This window comes from Microcaecilia unicolor, chromosome 3 (assembly GCF_901765095.1).
Source record: "Microcaecilia unicolor chromosome 3, aMicUni1.1, whole genome shotgun sequence".
NCBI lineage: Eukaryota > Metazoa > Chordata > Amphibia > Gymnophiona > Siphonopidae > Microcaecilia > Microcaecilia unicolor.
In genome coordinates, this window is record NC_044033.1 from 200774504 (window position 1) to 200794356 (window position 19853).

General features: G+C 43.6%; 1 protein-coding gene across 4 annotated transcripts in view; it reads right to left on the reverse strand.

Annotated features, from left to right (window-relative positions):
* The window catches only part of PKN1 (protein kinase N1), a 113290-nt gene that overhangs the window by 61452 nt on the left and 31985 nt on the right, over positions 1 to 19853 (reverse strand). Inside the window, exon 1 of one of the 4 annotated variants that reach the window (XM_030197130.1) lies at positions 1992 to 2302. The exons of the other annotated variants lie outside the window; for them this stretch is intronic. Coding sequence (XP_030052990.1) covers positions 1992 to 2039 — 48 coding nt within the window. The 5' untranslated portion in view covers positions 2040 to 2302. Of the gene's footprint in view, positions 1 to 1991; positions 2303 to 19853 lie in introns of those variants that run through there. 4 annotated transcript variants of the gene reach the window in all.

Sequence of the window (19853 nt, forward strand, 5' to 3'; positions counted from 1 at the left end):
AGACACATGGGACGCAACTGCTTGCCCTGGGATTTGTAGTATGGAATGTTACCACGATTTAGGTTTCTGCCAGGTACTCATAACCTGGCTTAGCCACTGTTTGGAAAACAGGATACTGGGCTAGATGGCATCTGACCCAGTATGGCTATTCTTATGTTCTTATGCACCCAGACTTCTCTCCTGACCGGTTAAATCACTTTGAATAATTGACTCCATTGGAAAAAAAGAGCAAACAAAACAAAACAAAAATTCAGCACTGCCAACCAAAATCCGCAAGCACAAGTCTCATCCCCCAGTAACAAAAAAGGTGTCCCGAGAAGCTATGCAGAATCGAGTGGGGCCTTCGCTCAAGAGCAATATTTCTGATACAAGGAAAAGCTCCTTCTGGCACATGACTCATGGGGGGGGGGGGGGGGGTGCTGAATCGAGCCTACTTCAGCCAGTCTGACTTCCTCAGTCATTTTTCTCCAGTTTCCCTTTCTAACTCTTAGGCTGCAGCTCTTTTCTCACATACAACCTTGACTTGTAGCTGTCGTTCCCCTTCCCCCACCCCCCCAAGCTGCTGCGCTCAGATCTCATCCTCCTAGCCGCCACTATTGTCCACTGGTGCCTTTTATGGCTTCTTTGTAGATGAGGCATGTGATAGAACATAGCCACGAGGGGAGGAGTGGAGGAGGCCCTGCTCTGTGGTCTGCAGATCCCCAGCTGATGGCCCGGGTTCAGAGTCCTGGGCGCATGTTAAACAAGTGGGTGTTTTTCCGGGATGAAACAAAGTTCAGTGAATGTAAAGAGGAAATGACTGACTGTGTGCTTCAGACAGCTTTAATCACTTTCTTATAAAGTTCAAGTAATTGAGGTCTAAGAAGAACAGATTTAAAAGTTGTACTGAATATGCTGAGGAGGGTCGGAGACTTCCACAGTAATAATATATTTTATTTGTTCACGATTGCTGTATTCAGAGTAAGCAACTCCGAGAGCCATTGTACTGATGAGGGATCTTATCAATCAGGTGCTAATACATCAACTATGATTTCTGTAAAACCACAGAAATTCAGGCTGCCACCAAGATGCATCTTTGATAGTTTAGCTTAAGAAGAAAAAAAATGGGGGTGGAGGGGGTAATAAAATAAGAAGGGGACTTTGTTACGAGAACAATAGAAGCATGCTGGACTTCCACCCAGAAGAGAGATGCAGCATGTGCGGGAGATAGGAGACAGAGATTAACCGAGTGAAGGACATATAGAGCAAGATGGAAGGAGACAGGATCAGCCAGCAGGAGATGGGAAGAGATCAATCAGGGACAGACAGCATGAGGTGGAGGGGAGAGAAAAGCAAAGAAATGGAAGGAAGCAGGACAAGCCTGCAGCAGAGGAAGAGACAGCAGGAGATAGTGTGTGAGGAAGATATGGAATCAGAGACAGAAGAGAAAAAGAAAAGAGAGATAGAGGAAGGAAGGGAGATATCCAGTTAAGAAAAGACTGAGGAAAGAAGAAAGACAGCAGAGGAAGGGGAGACAAGAAGAAACAGCATAATGGAGTAATTAGATCGGGACGAGACTGAAACCAAGTCAGGGAGAGACCGAAGAAGATAGGAGGGGGAATGGAAGGACAGGGAAAGCCAGGGCCAGACAAAGGGAAACACTGACAGCCAGGACTGGGGAGACATGCAGGGATTTAGATTTTAGATATTTTACTCACATTTTCCAAATCTGAGCACAAGGTGAGCTACATTCAGGTACAGGAGGTTATTTCCCTGTCCCAGAGGGCATACAGGATAAATCTGTACCTGAGGCAATGGACGGTGACGGTGACTTACCCAAGAACACAGTGTCAGTAGGAGAAGCTGGATTTGAACCCTGGCTTCCCCGATTAACAACCCGTGTCTCTAGCTACTCGGTTAGTGTTGAGCAGACACCTCATACCATAAACATACAGCTACGATAACAATCAATACCGTCTCTTCAGAAAGAAGCAGGTTCTCTCATTACTCACCTTCAGCAGAGTAAACCATGCTCCCTGTGGGTAATGGGATGGGGACATGACTCTGGCTTGAGATATCACCTGGCCTCCGTGGCTACACCCTGGCAAGCGCACAGTAACCCAGGGGTGACTAGCAACATGCGGAGTTCAGAAGTGCCTTAGCAAGAGCTCCTCTCGCACACAGCCTTTGTGGCATTCAGTGGACATAAAATGGGAAAACAAAGGCATTGCACACATTTTCCAGCCTGCTCTGCTCTTCCTGTAACGAGTCACTTCCTGATGGGAAAAGGCAATTCCATTCAACGGTAACCTCAGGAAGTTGGTTTGCATTCCGCAGATTTCCGGGTATTCCTAGAGAATCCTTCAGAAAAACAAAATGTAAGAAAAAGACCCTTTGCCTTTTTCATTTACTCTATGTCATTAATGTAATTTCTGCTTCTAGCCCTGAGACATTAAGACCTGCTTAAAATCATGCCGCAGTTGGTAAGATGTCCTACCTTCTAAAGATCAGACACAATCCTCCCATTCCCCACTGGGGAGAAGGAATTCAACAAGCACAGAACCAACCATAGCACATTAAAGGGAGGGGAAGGGGGTATAGAGTTGCCATCTCAGCAAGGTAATTGCACAGATACAGTTATAAGTTGCTATTTCTCGTAGTAACCAAATTAAATATGTCACTTCATATCCATTTTGGACAAGCATCAAAGACCTATTGGTTTCAAATATTTTAATGAACATATTGATTTTATGTTAGATAATGACTGCGTACATATAATTTGCAATCCACTTTGAGCTGTTTGTTGGATAGAACAGACTATAAGAGCCGGAAATGAAATTAAGGTCATCCCTTGGTGACAAAATTAGTAAAACCAGGACTGGCTCAACTTCTTGGGGTTGAGCAGCTTGAGGTGGCGCCTAATTCCTTGAAATATCTTCCTACCAGGGTTTCATACTGGGTTTAATGTTTTATCTCCTCTCTACACTTGTCCACCTTCCAGTACAAACACAGAGGCCCCATCGCTCCTACCTACTTCCCATCCTACAAACTATATACACAGCACATGTCCCAAGCTGCTCTGCATCCTTCTGCCAGCACGTCATCTACTTTCCAGCCTAGTGGAAGGTCTGCTAGGCTGGGCGCCAATTATCCTGAGCAAAACATGAAAATACTGGGATGTTATATGACATTGTGGAGAAAGAACACCCACAATTACTGAAAAGGCTTGTATCCGGGCAAGAAGCCAACAGACGTTTAATAAAATATGTCATCGTTTTAAGGCGGCCAAACCACTCTCACACGTTAACAAACATGTACCAAGGCTCCAGATGTCCGTTTTGACTTTATTTCTGCATATACGTGCCCCGTTGACACTAAAGGCATAAAAGTACTTTAGCCACACACAATACCACTTGAGTTGCCTGGTCAAACTCTTCAGGCCTGCTCAGGAGATATGTACCAGAAACAATGAATGAAGAATTTATAAAAAAAAAAAAAAAAAAAAAAAGACACCCTCTTCCTCATACCCTGCTCCCTCTTCTGTGGCAAACTGATTCAGTAACATAAAACCCAAGAATGAAGTGCTTGGCAATATCGGTCTTTTAAGACAAGACACACAAGCAGTCAATATTTGAACAAAATGAGAAAGGCAACACCAGGAACCATGTTCAGTGGTCAAAGGGGCATTAAGTAAAATCTGTCTGTTACAAACTAGTAGATGTTTTAAGCTGAGGATCTGTCAAGCCTGAACGCCTATCCCAGAACATGCTATACTCATTGCCTAGTTCTTAGTTCCCCTTATCTACTGGGAGGACTCTTCCCGTTACATCAGGGCTTTTTGCCAAAGGGAACATGGTGGCAACCAGAGAGGAGTTGCAAAAGTAAAAAAACAAAAAACAAAACCCCAACAACCTGAAAACTCTCCCAAAATCCAGCACTGAACAGCCCAGGAATCCTCTTGTTTTTAGCCAACCCACTCAGCAAGAACATCTGCTTGCTCTTCCTTCTCAATTTTTGTTTCCGTTCTGAGGAGAAACATGCTGATTCTTCTTTATTAAGCTCTGCAGAGCTAAAAGACTGGGAGGGGTGATGTAATAAGCCATTGTAGAAGCTCAGTACACATTTTTATGCCCAATGTGGTAAACAACATCACATGCAAATAATGTGCAGAAATATGGACCAGCACGAGGATCTGTATTGGCACTGGTGCTTCCTATTTGTAAATGATGTGGAAATGGGAATGATGACTGAAGTGATCACATTTCTGTCAAAACTATTCAAAGCTGTGAAATTGCATGCTGACTGAATGTACTTGCAGTAGGTCCAGACATCCAAATTAAATATAAAGAAGTGCAAAGTGTGCACATTAGGAAGAATAATCGAAGTGGTATCTACAAGATGCCAGGCTCCACATTAGGTGTCACCAGCGAGGAAAAGGATTTAGACATCATCACAGACTCCCAGGGATAAGCAGTGGCTCAGAAGTAACCTGAGGAAATACTTCTTCACGGAAAGGGTGGTGAATTCATGGAATGGCATCCCGGTGAAGTGGTGGAGACGAAAACTGTATCTGAATCAAGAGAGCTTGGAACAAGTACAAAGAATTTCTGAGGGAGGGATAGGGAGAGTTGTTGGCATGGATGGACAGACTGGATAGGCCATATGGTCTTTATCTGCTTACATTTTTCTCTGTTTCAATGTAAAAGACACGATTATCAAAAGGCTGCTTCCTTCTTGCCCTCAGCTCTCTCTCAACAAACCAGTAAGGTCTCATGGACCTACAACCTGTCTGTTCATCTTTCTTTCCAACATGACAACCAGAATACTACATTCAAACTACTTAAGAAAAAACTAGAGTACTCCCAAACAGCAAAAATCTGTCTAAAGCTTATCTGACATTAGGCTACCTAGAGGGGCATAATCGAACACGAACGCCCATCTCCATGGGCGTTTATCTCAGAGGACGGGTCCGTGAAGGGGTGGGCCAGACCATATTTTCGAAAAAGATGGGCGTCCATCTTTTGTTTCGATAATACGGGTGGATTTGAGCTGGGCGGTATCAGTTTTCAGCGATAATGGAAACTGAAGGCGCCCAGCTCAAAAACGAACAAATCCAAGGCATTTGTTCATGGGAGGGGCCAGGATTCGTAGTGCACTGGTCCCCCTCACATGCCAGGACACCAACCGGGCACCCTAGGGGGCACTTGTAACAACTAAAACATTTTTTAAAATACCTCCTCCCACGTCCATAACTCCCTTACCTTGGGTGCTGAGCCCCCCAAAACCCACTGCCCACAACTCTACACCATTATCATAGCACTTATGGCTGAAGGGGGGCACCTAGATGTGGGTACAGTGGGTTTTGGGGGCGTAGCAGCACAAGTGTAACAGGTAAGGGGATGGGCCTGGGTCCACCTGCCTGAAGTCCACTGCACCCACTAACAACTGCTCCAGGGACTTGCATACTGCTGTGATGGAGCTGTGTATGATATTTGAGGCTGGCACACAGGCTGGAAAAAAAAGTTTTTAAAGTTCTTTTTTTTTGGTGGGAGGGGGCTAGTGACCACTGGGGGAGTCAGGGTAGGTCATCCACGATTCCCTCCGGTGGTCATCTGGGCAGTTGGGGCACTTTTTGGGGACTTGTTCGTGAAAAAAAAGGGTCCAAAAAAGTGACCCAAATTCTCGCTTCTGGCACCCTTCTTTTTTCCATTATCGGCCGAGCGCACCCATCTCTCCTCGGCCGATAAACACGCCCCAGTCCCGCCTTCACCCCGCCTCCGACATGCCCCCATCAACTTTGCCCGTTCCCGCGACAGACTGCAGTTGGAGGCGCCCAAAATCGGCTTTCGATTATACCGATTTGGGCGCCCATGAGAGAAAGGCGCCCATCTCCCGATTTGGGTCGAAATATGGGCGTCTTTCTCTTTCGAAAATAAGCCTGCTAGTGATTAAAACTAGCAACCAACCGTGTTGCCCATACTGAAGAAACAATGTATACCCAGGAGGAGAGGAAGGATAGGGGAGTACGATACATTTAAATACGTGAATGATATCAATGAACAAACTTTTCAAAAAAATAGTGCGATTATAGAACTAGAGGACATGAAATGAAGCTGCAAGAACAGAAACTGAAAAGAAGCATCAGGAAATATGTTTTCGTGGAGAGGGTGATGGACGCCTTGCATGCCCTTCCACAAGAGATGCTGGGGAGAAAAATAGTGACGGAATTCAAAAAGCCATGGGATAAATACTGAGAATCCCTATATTGCAAGAGGCTGGAATTTAAAAATAGAGTACTTTCACTCAATGCAAAAACTAAATGTCTAACACACATACACAAACATGGGGTGATTTGGGGGGGGGGGGGGGGGGGGGAGATAACATGCATAGAGTGGCAGATACAACCCTGGTCACCTTTCTGGACAAACTGACTGGGCTGTTCTAGTCTTTTTCTGCTGTCATTTCTATGTTACTTTATCTCATTACATCTTCAGGTATCCCCACCATAACCAGCCTGAAATGTACTTCTTGATTGGGATCTCTTATTAAGGTCTTAACTCACCATGTGATGCCTACAAATCTCTAGTTGCTGAGAATGACGATTTGGTGTTGAGGGCTGGGGAGACAGGTGAGGGGTGCTGATTATTTCAGCGTTATGATGCAAGCCAGAAAAAAGCCCAGCCAGAAATCCCATCCATCCCTCTTTACAAGGTTTCATTGTGCACACACTGGGGGCCTCAGCCAGCAGCAAAGACCAGTCCAGGAAAACGGCTCTTTTGGATTAAGATTTTGAAGATTGTCAAGTTTGCTCATAGCATGGCACAAATACCCCCTACAACACGTTGCCTTGAGTAGAAGTGGTCTTCCTAGACCGGAATTGCTATTTCCCGACTCAAGATTTTCTCTTCTTTGGAACAACATTACAAGTTGGTTTGTTATATTATCTCAGTGCGTGCCCTTCATACCAAAGGGCTTGTGAAGCCGCAGAGCGTGCACCCTCGGGAGGCTGTGCAAAGTCAAAGACAAATTGCAGGCAGCTCTCTGCCTTCTAATGAATGGTGGACAAAGAGCCTGCACCGAGCCAGCCAGCGTTAATGGTGATCCTGGTTACTAATAGTACAGTTGCCACAGAAGCTAAAACGTGTATTACTCGCAAGCTGGAGCAGAGCTCTTGCAAGCTTATCACACATCTGCTAAGTTAGTCCAATAAATCTCACCTACAATTTGTTTTTTGCCCCTAAGATCTACATATTCAAGCCAACTAATGAGGCAAGCTGGAGACACTGAAATTAGTTCCTTTATGCTGAAAAAAATAGCCTTAAGTGGAAGAGTAGCCTAGTGAGTCAGGCAACAGGTGAGAACCAGGGAGGCCGGGGTTCAAATCCTAGTTCTTTGACCAACGCTCCATGTGACCTTGGCCAGGCCACTTCATCCACCATTGTCTCAGGTATAACTCAGATTATAAGCCTGCTGGAGACAGGGAAATATGTACTGTACCTAAATGTAATTTGCCTGGAGCTATCATTATCAAAAAGAATGAGCTACTTCAAAACCTTCAGGTACAGCTTTTATCAGATTATTTATTGTATTTGAAAAATGACTGAATCTACCAAACCTGATCTTCTGACCCCTTCCCCCCTCTTTCTACACCTAAGGCAACAAGTGAAGACTCTCTACCAAAAGAGAAAAGACCAGGTTGCTGCAAAATGCAAACCTCAGTTGTCCACGGGAAGAAGGAAGGAAGGAAGGAAGGAAGGAAGAAAGGGAGGGAGGGAGGGAGGAGGAGTGCCGCTGTTTTTCTGGTTCACATGTCCCCTGAATGCCACAGCCATGTTTTCAGAGGTTCCCCTAACCAGTCTGTGTAACACAGGCCCTCCAGCTCTGCAGTCTGAATGTTACCATGTGGGACACAGCCTAGGCCAATCCAAATAGGTTGGTTCGTCCTCTCGTTTTGCACATCCCATAATTCCTCCTTTTCTTAGTGAAATCAGAGCCATGCATTCAATCACTATTTACTGAGGAAAGTGGCTCAGTAAACTGTCCGGTGAGCACTGTAAACCCCCCAAAGTAACAGCTGTGTACACCCGTCTTGAACAGCGTGAAGACTTTACACCCACAGGGTTATGACGAGATGTCACTGTACAGAAGGCATGCTTGATCTGCTCTATAAAGTGTCACCTGAAAGCAAAAGTTTCTATGCTTGGAACAACCTTCCTGAACCCTTACGCCAAGCCCCCTCCCTGCCCGTCTTCAAGTCTTTGCTTAAAGCCCACCTCTTCAATGCTGCGTTCGGCACCTAACCCTTACCGTTCAGTGAATCCAGACTGCCCCAATTTGACTGCCCCTATCGGACCGACCGTTCACTTGTCTATTAGATTGTAAGCTCTTTGAGCAGGGACTGTCTCTCTTTGTTAAATTGTACAGTGCTGCGTAACCCTAGTAGCGCTCTAGAAATGTTAAGTAGTAGTAGTAGTAGTAGTTATTTGCAATTTTTGCATGAAATGAAATAAACATATTTATTTATTTAGATTTTGCTCACACCTTTTTCAGTAGTAGCTCAAGGTGAGTTACATTCAGGTACACTGGATATTTCTCTGTCCCAGGAGGGCTCACAATCTAAGTTTGTACCTGAGGCAATGGAGGGTTAAGTGACTTGCCCAAGGTCACAAGGAGCAGCAGTGGGATTTGAACCGGCCACCTCTGGGTTGCAAGAGCGGTGCTCTAACCACTCCACTTGTTATTCTTTAGGGTTCTACATGGAATGTTGCTACTCTTTGAGATTCTGCATGGAATCTTGTCACTCTTTAGGATTCCAGAATCATTGCTGATCTGCAAGCGCAGGCTTCTGTTTCTGTGAGTCTGACGTCCTGCACGTACGTGCAGGACGTCAGACTCACAGAAACAGAAGCCTGCGCAGCCGTGTTGCCAGGTACACTGGATCTTTCTCTGTCCCAGGAGGGCTCACAATCTAAGTTTGTACCTGAGGCAATGGAGGGTTAAGTGACTTGCCCAAGGTCACAAGGAGCAGCAGTGGGATTTGAACCGGCCACCTCTGGGTTGCAAGAGCGGTGCTCTAACCACTCCACTTGTTATTCTTTAGGGTTCTACATGGAATGTTGCTACTCTTTGAGATTCTGCATGGAATCTTGTCACTCTTTAGGATTCCAGAATCATTGCTGATCTGCAAGCGCAGGCTTCTGTTTCTGTGAGTCTGACGTCCTGCACGTACGTGCAGGACGTCAGACTCACAGAAACAGAAGCCTGCGCAGCCGTGTTGCCAGGTACACTGGATCTTTCTCTGTCCCAGGAGGGCTCACAATCTAAGTTTGTACCTGAGGCAATGGAGGGTTAAGTGACTTGCCCAAGGTCACAAGGAGCAGCAGTGGGATTTGAACCGGCCACCTCTGGGTTGCAAGAGCGGTGCTCTAACCACTCCACTTGTTATTCTTTAGGGTTCTACATGGAATGTTGCTACTCTTTGAGATTCTGCATGGAATCTTGTCACTCTTTAGGATTCCAGAATCATTGCTGATCTGCAAGCGCAGGCTTCTGTTTCTGTGAGTCTGACGTCCTGCACGTACGTGCAGGACGTCAGACTCACAGAAACAGAAGCCTGCGCAGCCGTGTTGCCAGGTACACTGGATCTTTCTCTGTCCCAGGAGGGCTCACAATCTAAGTTTGTACCTGAGGCAATGGAGGGTTAAGTGACTTGCCCAAGGTCACAAGGAGCAGCAGTGGGATTTGAACCGGCCACCTCTGGGTTGCAAGAGCGGTGCTCTAACCACTCCACTTGTTATTCTTTAGGGTTCTACATGGAATGTTGCTACTCTTTGAGATTCTGCATGGAATCTTGTCACTCTTTAGGATTCCAGAATCATTGCTGATCTGCAAGCGCAGGCTTCTGTTTCTGTGAGTCTGACGTCCTGCACGTACGTGCAGGACGTCAGACTCACAGAAACAGAAGCCTGCGCAGCCGTGTTGCCAGGTACACTGGATCTTTCTCTGTCCCAGGAGGGCTCACAATCTAAGTTTGTACCTGAGGCAATGGAGGGTTAAGTGACTTGCCCAAGGTCACAAGGAGCAGCAGTGGGATTTGAACCGGCTGCCTCTGGATTGCAAGACCGGTGCTCTAACCACTAGGCCACTCCTCCACTTCATCCAGTGGCAGTCAGCATTTTTTTTTTTAAGAGAGATCACCACCGCTGAAATTATGCTGGGCCATGTCTGGATATGTGCAGACAGGAAAACATCACCCAAGGTGGAGGAACAAGGACATGCGCTAAATACTAAGAATGCCCATTTTATACCTATAAGCTTCTTAGCGTTTGGCACATACTGATGTTCGTTAGTCTGCAACTACGCTTTAGCTAAAGGGTCCCTTTAAGTAGGACACTTTTGGAAGGCAGGCAAAAAAAAGTCCTTTTTACTATCATTCTCCAAGGTTTCTTTGCAATTACACAATGTGATACCCACAAGCGAGCCTTCTCCGGAGTAGCCCCCACACTCTGGAATGCATTGCCTGAAAGGCTCCGCTTAACACAAGACTACCTCTACTTCAGGAAGCAGGTGAAAGCTTGGCTCTTCAACCAAGCCTTTAATGGAAGAAGTAACTAACTTCTTAGTCTCACTCACACACACATACAAGGATTGACTCGGGCTGCACATACTGCAGCGGGACATGTTTATCCACTCCGCCATGTGCAACTTTCTTCAAATCAGTCACCTTAATTTCTAATTCTTCCTACTTCCTTACCTATCTATATGTTACAACTTTGCCTTACCCTTCACTACCAATTATAATGTTCTATTACATATTGTGTTGACATTGCTAGTATACCATGCCATACTTTGTTTTTGAATATTTTTACTGCTGTAATTGCCTATTGCTCATGTTTGATCTATTCTTACTGTACACCGCCTTGCGTGAACTCCTTCAAAAAGGCGGTAAATAAATCCCAATAAATAAAATAAATCCCTCTGCTCTTGCCTCAGCTGCTGAAGACACTGTGCGGATACAACACCCAGAAGCAAACCCCACAATCATGGAGAATAGAATTTGCGATGGAATGAGTGATGGATGCCTGGAGAAGGTGGGGACATAAATAGTGACAGAATTTAAAAACACATGGGATAACCACAAAAGGATCCCTATACAGGGAGAGGATGGGATCAAAGTAAAACTTGTGTCTTTTACACTTTAAACAGGGCATAGAGGGGTGTAACCTGCTCAGAGTGACAGGTACAACCCCTGAACTAAGGCACAGAGGGGTGTAACCTGCTTGGAGAGGCAGGAACAACCTTAACCACCTTGTTGGGATGACAGGATGGACTATGCAGGCCTTTATCGATCTTCATTTACTATGGGGTTTTCCCCCCTTTTTTCCTTTCTTTACTGTCCTATATGACCAGTGGAGTAGGAACCATTCTGGTTTCAATTTTGTTTGTTCCAGTGAAAGGTGGTATATCAAGCATTAATAAATGATAAACGCTGTTGAAGTGGAGGAGTGGCCTAGTGGTGGACTTTGGTCCTGAGGAACTGAGTTCGATTCCCGGCACAGGCAGCTCCTTGTGACTCTGGGCAAGTCACTTAACCCTCCATTGCCTGCCGCATTGAGCCTGTCATGAGTGGGAAAAAGTGCAGGGTACAAATGTAACAAAAAAAAAAAAAAAGTGCCTGCAGTACTATACACTTTCAAGACACTTCTCAGTTTTCTCTCTGTATTGGAACAGCTTAAACACCTGCATGGCCCCATTGCTAATCTTACCCTATTGTGCTAAGGGATGACAACAAACACAGGCCCAGAAGGCCGTGCCAGCCTCTACCCCAAAGGACTTCAGGTTTCCAGGTCTCAGGGTTTGTTCCGCAGTATCTTTCTCTCTGGGTGCATATCAGTAGCATGAGGGAATCAGTGTCCATTTATTCTAGAGAAAACAGAGACCTGTTTTCCTGCTACAAAGATTCCCATTCCAGAAAAAGAAGTATCTGCTGAACAGTGTGAAATACCTTTATCCTCTTTGTTAAAAACGTTCATGTATCAGGGACATTTGTTTTCTAGCTTAATTGCACCTAATGGAGTCCAAAGCCTGCAACACCTGTCTGTCAAACACAAGGCTTCAGAGTCTCTCCGCTGGCGTGGGTGGATCAGGGTCTCCTCTCCTCCATACACTCTCCCTTTTCTAATCACGAGACCCCCCATTCTCTTTGGCTGCACAGCACAACAGCTGAGACTGCAGCAGCACAATACAACTTTTCAATTCCCCCCCCACCCCACATCTCCCAAACAGCCTCTGAAACGCATAGCAAGCATGTAAAATGAGAGCCAGGATGGCTCTCAAGATTGTTGTGAAAGAGGCAGGTAATTTGAGGCCACACAAAGGTCCGCCATGATGGTGGAAGCCTGGCTTTCCAAGAGACAGAATAAGATTTTAAGAGCAGGCTCTTTAGGAAGGTCTCCCGGAACAAACAGGGATGCCTGCGTCATGCAAACCAGTCGCCTGCTCTGGCCTCATGGCCAGGAAAGTAACTGGATGCCTTTCTTGACAACCGCATACCCGCAAGCTTTACAACCAAGAGAACAGCAACGCATATACCAGAGTGAATTCGTGACCAAGGCGCCAACATCGTAACTATGTCAGAGACAAACTGCTTCAAAATGACACAGTACAGAAGTGGAGGAGGTGCAAGAGACTGCTGCCAGAAGCCCTAGGCCACCCACAGTCTTACATCAACCTGGTACTGCTAGATGCAAAGAAATGAGGTTGTTAGTCAGGATGGCAAGATGAAGCCCTTTCCCAATGTGATAAAATCAATCAAGAGTTGTGCAAAATAGAAGGTTACGTAGTAGTGTAGTAGTACCTAGGACTGTCCGAGGTTTAGAGATGCTTGCTGGTACAATTACCCCTTGGGCTAAAGGGGGAGAGCTTTTCTCTGTCTCCTGTTTCTCACAGCCCTGCATTCACCTGAGTCTAATAAAACACCTTGGAGGATTACTAGAGCAGTTTCTACCCAAGCAAGACCGCAGAGTAGTTTCCAATTATAGGCATAACGGGCATGTTTAGTATAATTAATCTTCTGTTATCTCTTTCCCATTATATCTAGTTCTCTGGCATCAAGTGCTTAATCTACTGTGATGGGGGATGGGCCATACAATTACAACTTCTTCTGCCTCTGTAATTCTATCTGGGCTTGGTACAGGTATGACGCAGTCTTTGCAGTTTCCAATGAAAGAGCCATGCCACCTTTAATGTACCTTTCTGTACACAATTCTTCTGACACACAGCCAGTTACAGGACTAGAAGCTGCCTCTGCTTCTGTACCAGAGACTACGCGCCATGGTCTATTTTTTCTGATTTTTGGGAGCCATCCTCCTGCCACATATTTTGGCTAAAAAAACTGCAATCCCAGCAGTTCTGGTGCTTTCCCATAATAGGTTAAACTGATTCTCGGCAAACCAGGGTCTCGCTTGAAAGCTGAGACCTTCAGGTTGCCGGTTTGTAGCTGCTCTGTGCCTTCCGCCTTCATAATGGATTCAAATCACTTGGCACAGAGTCAAAGCACAGCAAAAATGAAATCTGAAACTTCAGAAGCCACCTTTCAGACTGACATTAGGCTACAGAATACCTATTGTGTAACAGTATCTAACGCTGGTATGAAGTCATTACTACCTTAAGGTTCCAAGAGCATGACTGGACTGTATTAGAGGATACCAGCAAGTTACGAAAAGGAACCAGTTTATAGGGTCTAAGCTGGCAAAATTTGCAGACCTGATGCTCTTGGGGAAAATACAAGGTTTCTGTAAGAACGATTTCAGGACAAACATAGGCTGTCTTCATTTTATTTGCACCTGTTATGTACGATTTCTTCCTTTTAATGTATCATGCAGTACCTCGTTGTGAACTTCTTGAAAGGCGATATAGAAAGTCTCTCAAACTAAACTCTGCATGCCACAGAAAGCAAAAAATGGGCTCAGAGCTCATCTGTTCACATTCCCCTGGCAGATGAAATTCTATCTGGGCTACTAACGTCACACATGGTTGCCAGAGTGATGGAGCTGGGGAGAAGTCAGCAGAGTTTCTCAAGTTCTTTTAAGAGTTACCATCTCTCCTCAATGCCATGGCACAACAGATCGACAATGAATCAGGCTCCCGAGAGGATCAGTCAACACCACAAACGTCTCGAAGGACAGGAATGTCGTTGAGAAATTGCAAAGGACACAACACATTTTGGGATTGCTCAAATGGGCACGTATTTGACTTGAGGGATCAAGATACCAACCTTGTAACTTCTTGTTTTCTTGCCTTTTCAGAAGGCTTTGGTAGGGTATGCTTGACCAAGTCAGCTATATACAGGAGGCAAAGATTTAGAGTTGGGTGAAAAATAGATTTTGCCAGTTCTGTCAAGAGAAGAAACAATTTGAGCAATGTAAAACTCTACTGCACCATCTCAAAACCAGCATCTAGTTCACAACTCATTACTCTGACGGATCCCTTAAAGACAGCTCTATGTACTCTTCACGCCAGCAGGAAGAGTTTTCTCTTTCTTCTCTGGAAATTTTAGATCACAAATTTAAAATCAGCCAAGCACCTGTCTTTAGCTTACAGTGGGCTAGAAGCTTGACCAACTCAATGGAAGGGCAGCTGGAACTTTTTATCATTTAGATTTAGAGCAGCAAGACACACCCTAGGACTGGTGTTACACACAAGGCAGGCTCTGCACTGCAGATGGAAGAGATCTGCTGTTTTGCTGGTAACACATATCATATCCTAGAATGAAAGACTTGGCCATTCATTCTTCTGAACTTTATAACAAGTGACACAAAAGTAATGAGAACTGTTTAGCAAATTTGAATAAAAAGGTCCTAAAGATAAGAAAAATTATTTTAGATTTATATGCAAAACCTACAGTTAAATTTTTTGGGGAGACAAAATTCTCCCCTCAGTTAACTTACCAACTTCCTATTGTTCCAGGTATTAAAAAGATAACAGTAGCCCACCTTTATTCATCTGATTTTTCTAACCATCCACAACACTCTCAGTACAGATGGTGCCACCCCTTCCAAACACTTTCTTTGAATAAAATTGGTGGTCCTATCTAGTACTTCAGAGAACAGACAAGTATTTCAATAGCTTACTTCTAAATCCCTTTCCTCACTCTTGGTCCTCCAAGAATTGAGCAGAGTGTACCTATGCCTTTTGTTAGAAGAGGTGGCCAAATTGAGAATGAGCAGTCTGCACCAAATGGCAGGAGAATGCTGGTTATTCCTGGCCGGGTTTTCCAGTGACTAGGTTGCCTTTCTGACACATTACAAAAACACACAATAATTATAGGATGGCTTTTAGAGGACTGAAAACGTCCTGGGAGCCTATGAAGGATGCATTTTCCCCATGGACAGAATAATGAGGCAAAACACTTGAGAAAATCAGGCTCAAACTTTGAACGCTAATTTCCCCACATCGTCATATCCATACTAACCACTTCACTTCTACAGACTCTGAGCACAGTCAGCCCTGGGGCAAGGCACTGGAGTAGTCTTTGCATGTAACAAATTCTGCAAAACAAAAGTAAAGAACCTGCAATTTAACCAAAAAGACATTTACCCCTGCATCCTTCTAGAACATCTTTAACATCTCCAGGAAAAAGAGGCAACATCTTTAACTAACTTTCATCTAAGGCACTGAATTTTTTCAGTATTCTTCAGCTGAGGAGTAGCATAATAGAGCAACTAGCTCAAATCCCAATGGCATGCCCTGTGACTTTGCACAAGTCACTTAACCCTCTATCACCTCATTTACAAATGAGCTTGGTAAGCTCTCAGGGGACAGACAAATACCGGCAGTATCGATACGTACTCTGCCTTTAACTACTTCCGAAAAGGCGTCGCCTAAATCCAAATTCACATTTTATCTAATATTATTATTGAATCAAGACATTCTTGCTGATCACAAAGACCATCCCTAGGTAAAGGAGTAGACGACAGTATTTATTATCAGAAGCACTTTAGTCATTCCATAATAAGTCTGTAGAACCTGGGGTGAAGCAATACCAAAAATAAAGAGGCATCCAGGATTCCAAGTCCAATGCCACATTTTCTCCAGAGAAGGTACGCACAGTTACAGCTGGGCCAACTGTGTATTCCTCTAGTTACATAAGTACATAAGCATATAAGCATCGCCATGCTGGGACAGACCAAGGGTTCATCGAGCCCAGCACCCTGTCTCCAACAGTGGCCAAAAGAACAAACAATTTGTCCCGCCCATCCCAGAAACAGTGGATTTTTCCCACGTCCATTCAATAACATTCTATGGCCTTTTCCTCCAGGAAGCCGTCTAACCCTTTTTAAAATTCTGCTACGTCAACCGCCTTAACCACTTTTTCCGGCAATGAATTCCAGAGTCTAACTACGTGTTGAGTGAAGAAAAATTTCCTCCGATTCGTTCTAAATTTACTACACTGCAGCTTCATCGCATGCCCCCTTGTCCTAGTATTTTTGGAAAGCATAAACAGACGCTCCACATCGACCATTTCCATTCCACTCATTATCTTATAGACCTCTATCATATCTCCCCTCAGCCGCCTTTTCTCCAAGCTGAAGAGCCCCAGCCTCTTCAGCTTTTCCCCATAGAGAAGTCGTCACATCCCCTATATCATCTTTGTTGCCCTTCTCTGCACCTTTTCTAATTCTATAGATCTTTTTTGAGGTGCGGTGACCAGAATTGCACACAATACTCGAGGTGCGGTCGCACTATGGAGCGATACAATGGCAGAATAATATCCTCATTTTTGTTTTCCATCCCTTTCCTAATAATACCCAACATTCTATTTGCTTTCCTAGCCGCAGTAGCACATTGAGCAGAAGGTTTCAACGTATCAACGATGACACCTAGATCCCTTTCTTGGTCCGTGACTCCTAACGCTGAACCCTGCATGGTGTAGCTATAGTTTGGGTTCCTCATTCCCACATGCATCACATGATTATGTAGTTTTTGGAGGTTAAAAAAAAATCACTTTTTCTTAAGAAAGCCTTAGCTCCTCCATCTTTAGGAAGTGTGTTCTTCTCCTATTGTTTCTAGTCTCTGGCTCCTGTGGTTCTATGCTTCATCATAAAGCACCTGGAGACAGGATCTCACTATATATGCTTTGGAAGGAAGCTGGGAGAGAGGAGATATGATGGAGATATTTAAATACATCCATGCCAACAACTTTTGAATATCTGGGAGAAAAGATTACTGTGACGCCTTCTGTTCATAGTCTGCAAAAAAAACATGTGGATAATATGTTCTCTACATCCTTTTTTCAACTTTGAGTTTTGAGTAAAATGAAAGATATGGTGACATCATACGATTTTCAGACGATTGTGCAGAGCTTGGTATTGACAAAAATTGATTTTTAAAAAATTCTTTATTTCTGGGTACATCATCTTCCCGGATCCAAGTTCTGCAGGTCATTCAAAATGCAGCCGCTTGATTGATTACTGGAGTTTCAAAGTTCGAACATATTACTCAAATACTGAAAACATTGCATTGGTTTCCTGTAATGTATTTTTTATTTTGTTACATTTGTACCCCGCGTTTTCCCACTCATGGCAGGCTCAATGCGGCTTACATGGGAAGAGTTCAATTTAAGATTTTTGTATTGATTCATCAATGTATATATGGGATTGTTCCAGCTTATTTTCAAAAAGTTTTGCAATTATATAAACTGAGTATTAAGATCTGATACATTTTATCAGCTTTGTTTACCCTCTCCTAAGTTGTATCATCATACAGAGACAAAAATATGAGCTCTCTCTATTGCTGCCCCATCATTATTTATTTATTTATTTATGGCATTAACCCAACTGGAACTCAAGTTCAATGTGGCTTACAATATAAACATTAAAGAAAAGAAATAGAGTTACATTTAAAGAATACATCATAAAAATATTACATAGGAAGTGATGGGGCAAATTTAGTGGGGCATCAGGAAGAAGTGAAATATAAGGAACTAAATAATATTCAGCACCGAGTTTGATTGAGCTAAAAAAAAGTAACAAGCCATAATCACTAGTATATCTAATTTGTTTACAGAATTCCAGATAATGGTGAATTGATAAGAAAGTTAGCATTGTGAATTGTTTTGCAAGATACATTTCTGCAGCTGGGGAAATGTAAAATGAGATATTCTCTGGATGACACAGAGAAAAATCAATGAGTTCATTCATATAGGATGGTGACATACCAATGGATTAATGCACATAGCTTGAATGAAATTCTGTTCTTTATAGGTAACCAGTGTAGATTATGAAGGAGTGGGGTAGCTTTAGCAAAGCGCGGTGATTTACAAATTAGAGCAGCAGCCATGTTTTGAACAGATTGTAATTTTTTTAAGACGGCCACATTTAATTCCAGCATAGATGGAATTACAACAGTTGATTTTTCTAGAACAAGAGATTGGGTTAAGGTACGGAAGACCGGTCTTGTGAAAAATTATTGCAATCTCTTTAGTTTCCAAAGCACATGGAAGGAACTAGAGACAACATTTGAGACTTGATTTTCTAAGGATAAAACCTGATCAACTGTAACTCTTAAGATTTTCATTGAGGATACAAGAGGATACGTTATTACCAATTGTAAAATCTTTGAGAATAGTCAGATAAGGATTTGTCATTAATAAAAATTTAGTTACGGAATGCTTTGCCTGGATACTTGAGATCATGTGAAAATATTCAACAATCTAACCATTTATTGAAGACATATTTGTTTGTAAAGGCTTTTTTGGACAAATGACTACTGTAATATTGTTTTGTTGTTTTTAGAATTTCATTAATTATTGTTTTTATTGTGGATTGTTTTATGCTTAATAAATATGTATATGGATTTTTGTTACCCACCTTGGATAAAGGCAGGATATACATGTAGTAAATAAATATACATGAGGTGAGTCTCCTTCAGTTGAAAAGAAGCTCTGGAATGAGCGGACTTAGGATGAAGGTGAAAGAGGACTGACTCAGGCGTAACCTGAGGAAATACATTTTTATAGAAAGGGTGGTAAATTCATAACGAGCTCCCAGTGGAGGAGGTGGAGACGAAGACTATCTGAATTCAAGAAAGTGTGGGACAAGCAAAGAGAATTCCAAAAGGAAAGGAAGCAGGGCAGGCCCAACCATGAGGCAAGGCTAGTTAGTGGCCTAGGGTGGCAAAGAGTAGCAGCAGCCCAAGAAAAACAATAGATCCTGACAAACACACAAACTCAAAAAACTGTCAGCATATACTGTCATTTGCATTATTATAGGATGTTTGAGGGATGATTGTTATTAATTACCCTGTTGGGGGCTGCTGCAGACTAGATAGGTCATATGGTCTTTATCTGACACCATATAACATATCATCTATTTGAGCAATCGTGCAATTAAGTGAAGCTGTTTTTGTTCAGATCTTCAAGGGCTCTTCTAATCCCCCTGATCAAATTCAATACAGATAAAATTTTACTTACTGAACAGATATAATTTGTTACGTACAGCTGCTCTCTCTTAAAGCATTTCGGCATAACCAGCTGTTGGCTGGCTCTTTTGAAATCGCCGCTTAATTTTGAGGTATATATTTATTAAGACACGATTCGCACTGAGCATTTAATCCACATTAACCAACCCGGCCTTGCATGGACTAAGGCCAGCTAATCCTTGTCATGTCTTGACTTCCAGCGATGACTTCATCTGTAAATCTGTTTTGCTACATCCCTCCCCCAGCTGCTGAGGAAGAAAATCTTTAAAAGCATTTGCTCTATAGAAAGCCCTTTAGTGTTCACGCCAGCCTTTTGATCTTGGGAGGAGGGGCAGGCGACCGACTCTGGGCACAGGCCCGCAGAGAAAAAAAATCAATAGCAGGCGGCTTATACC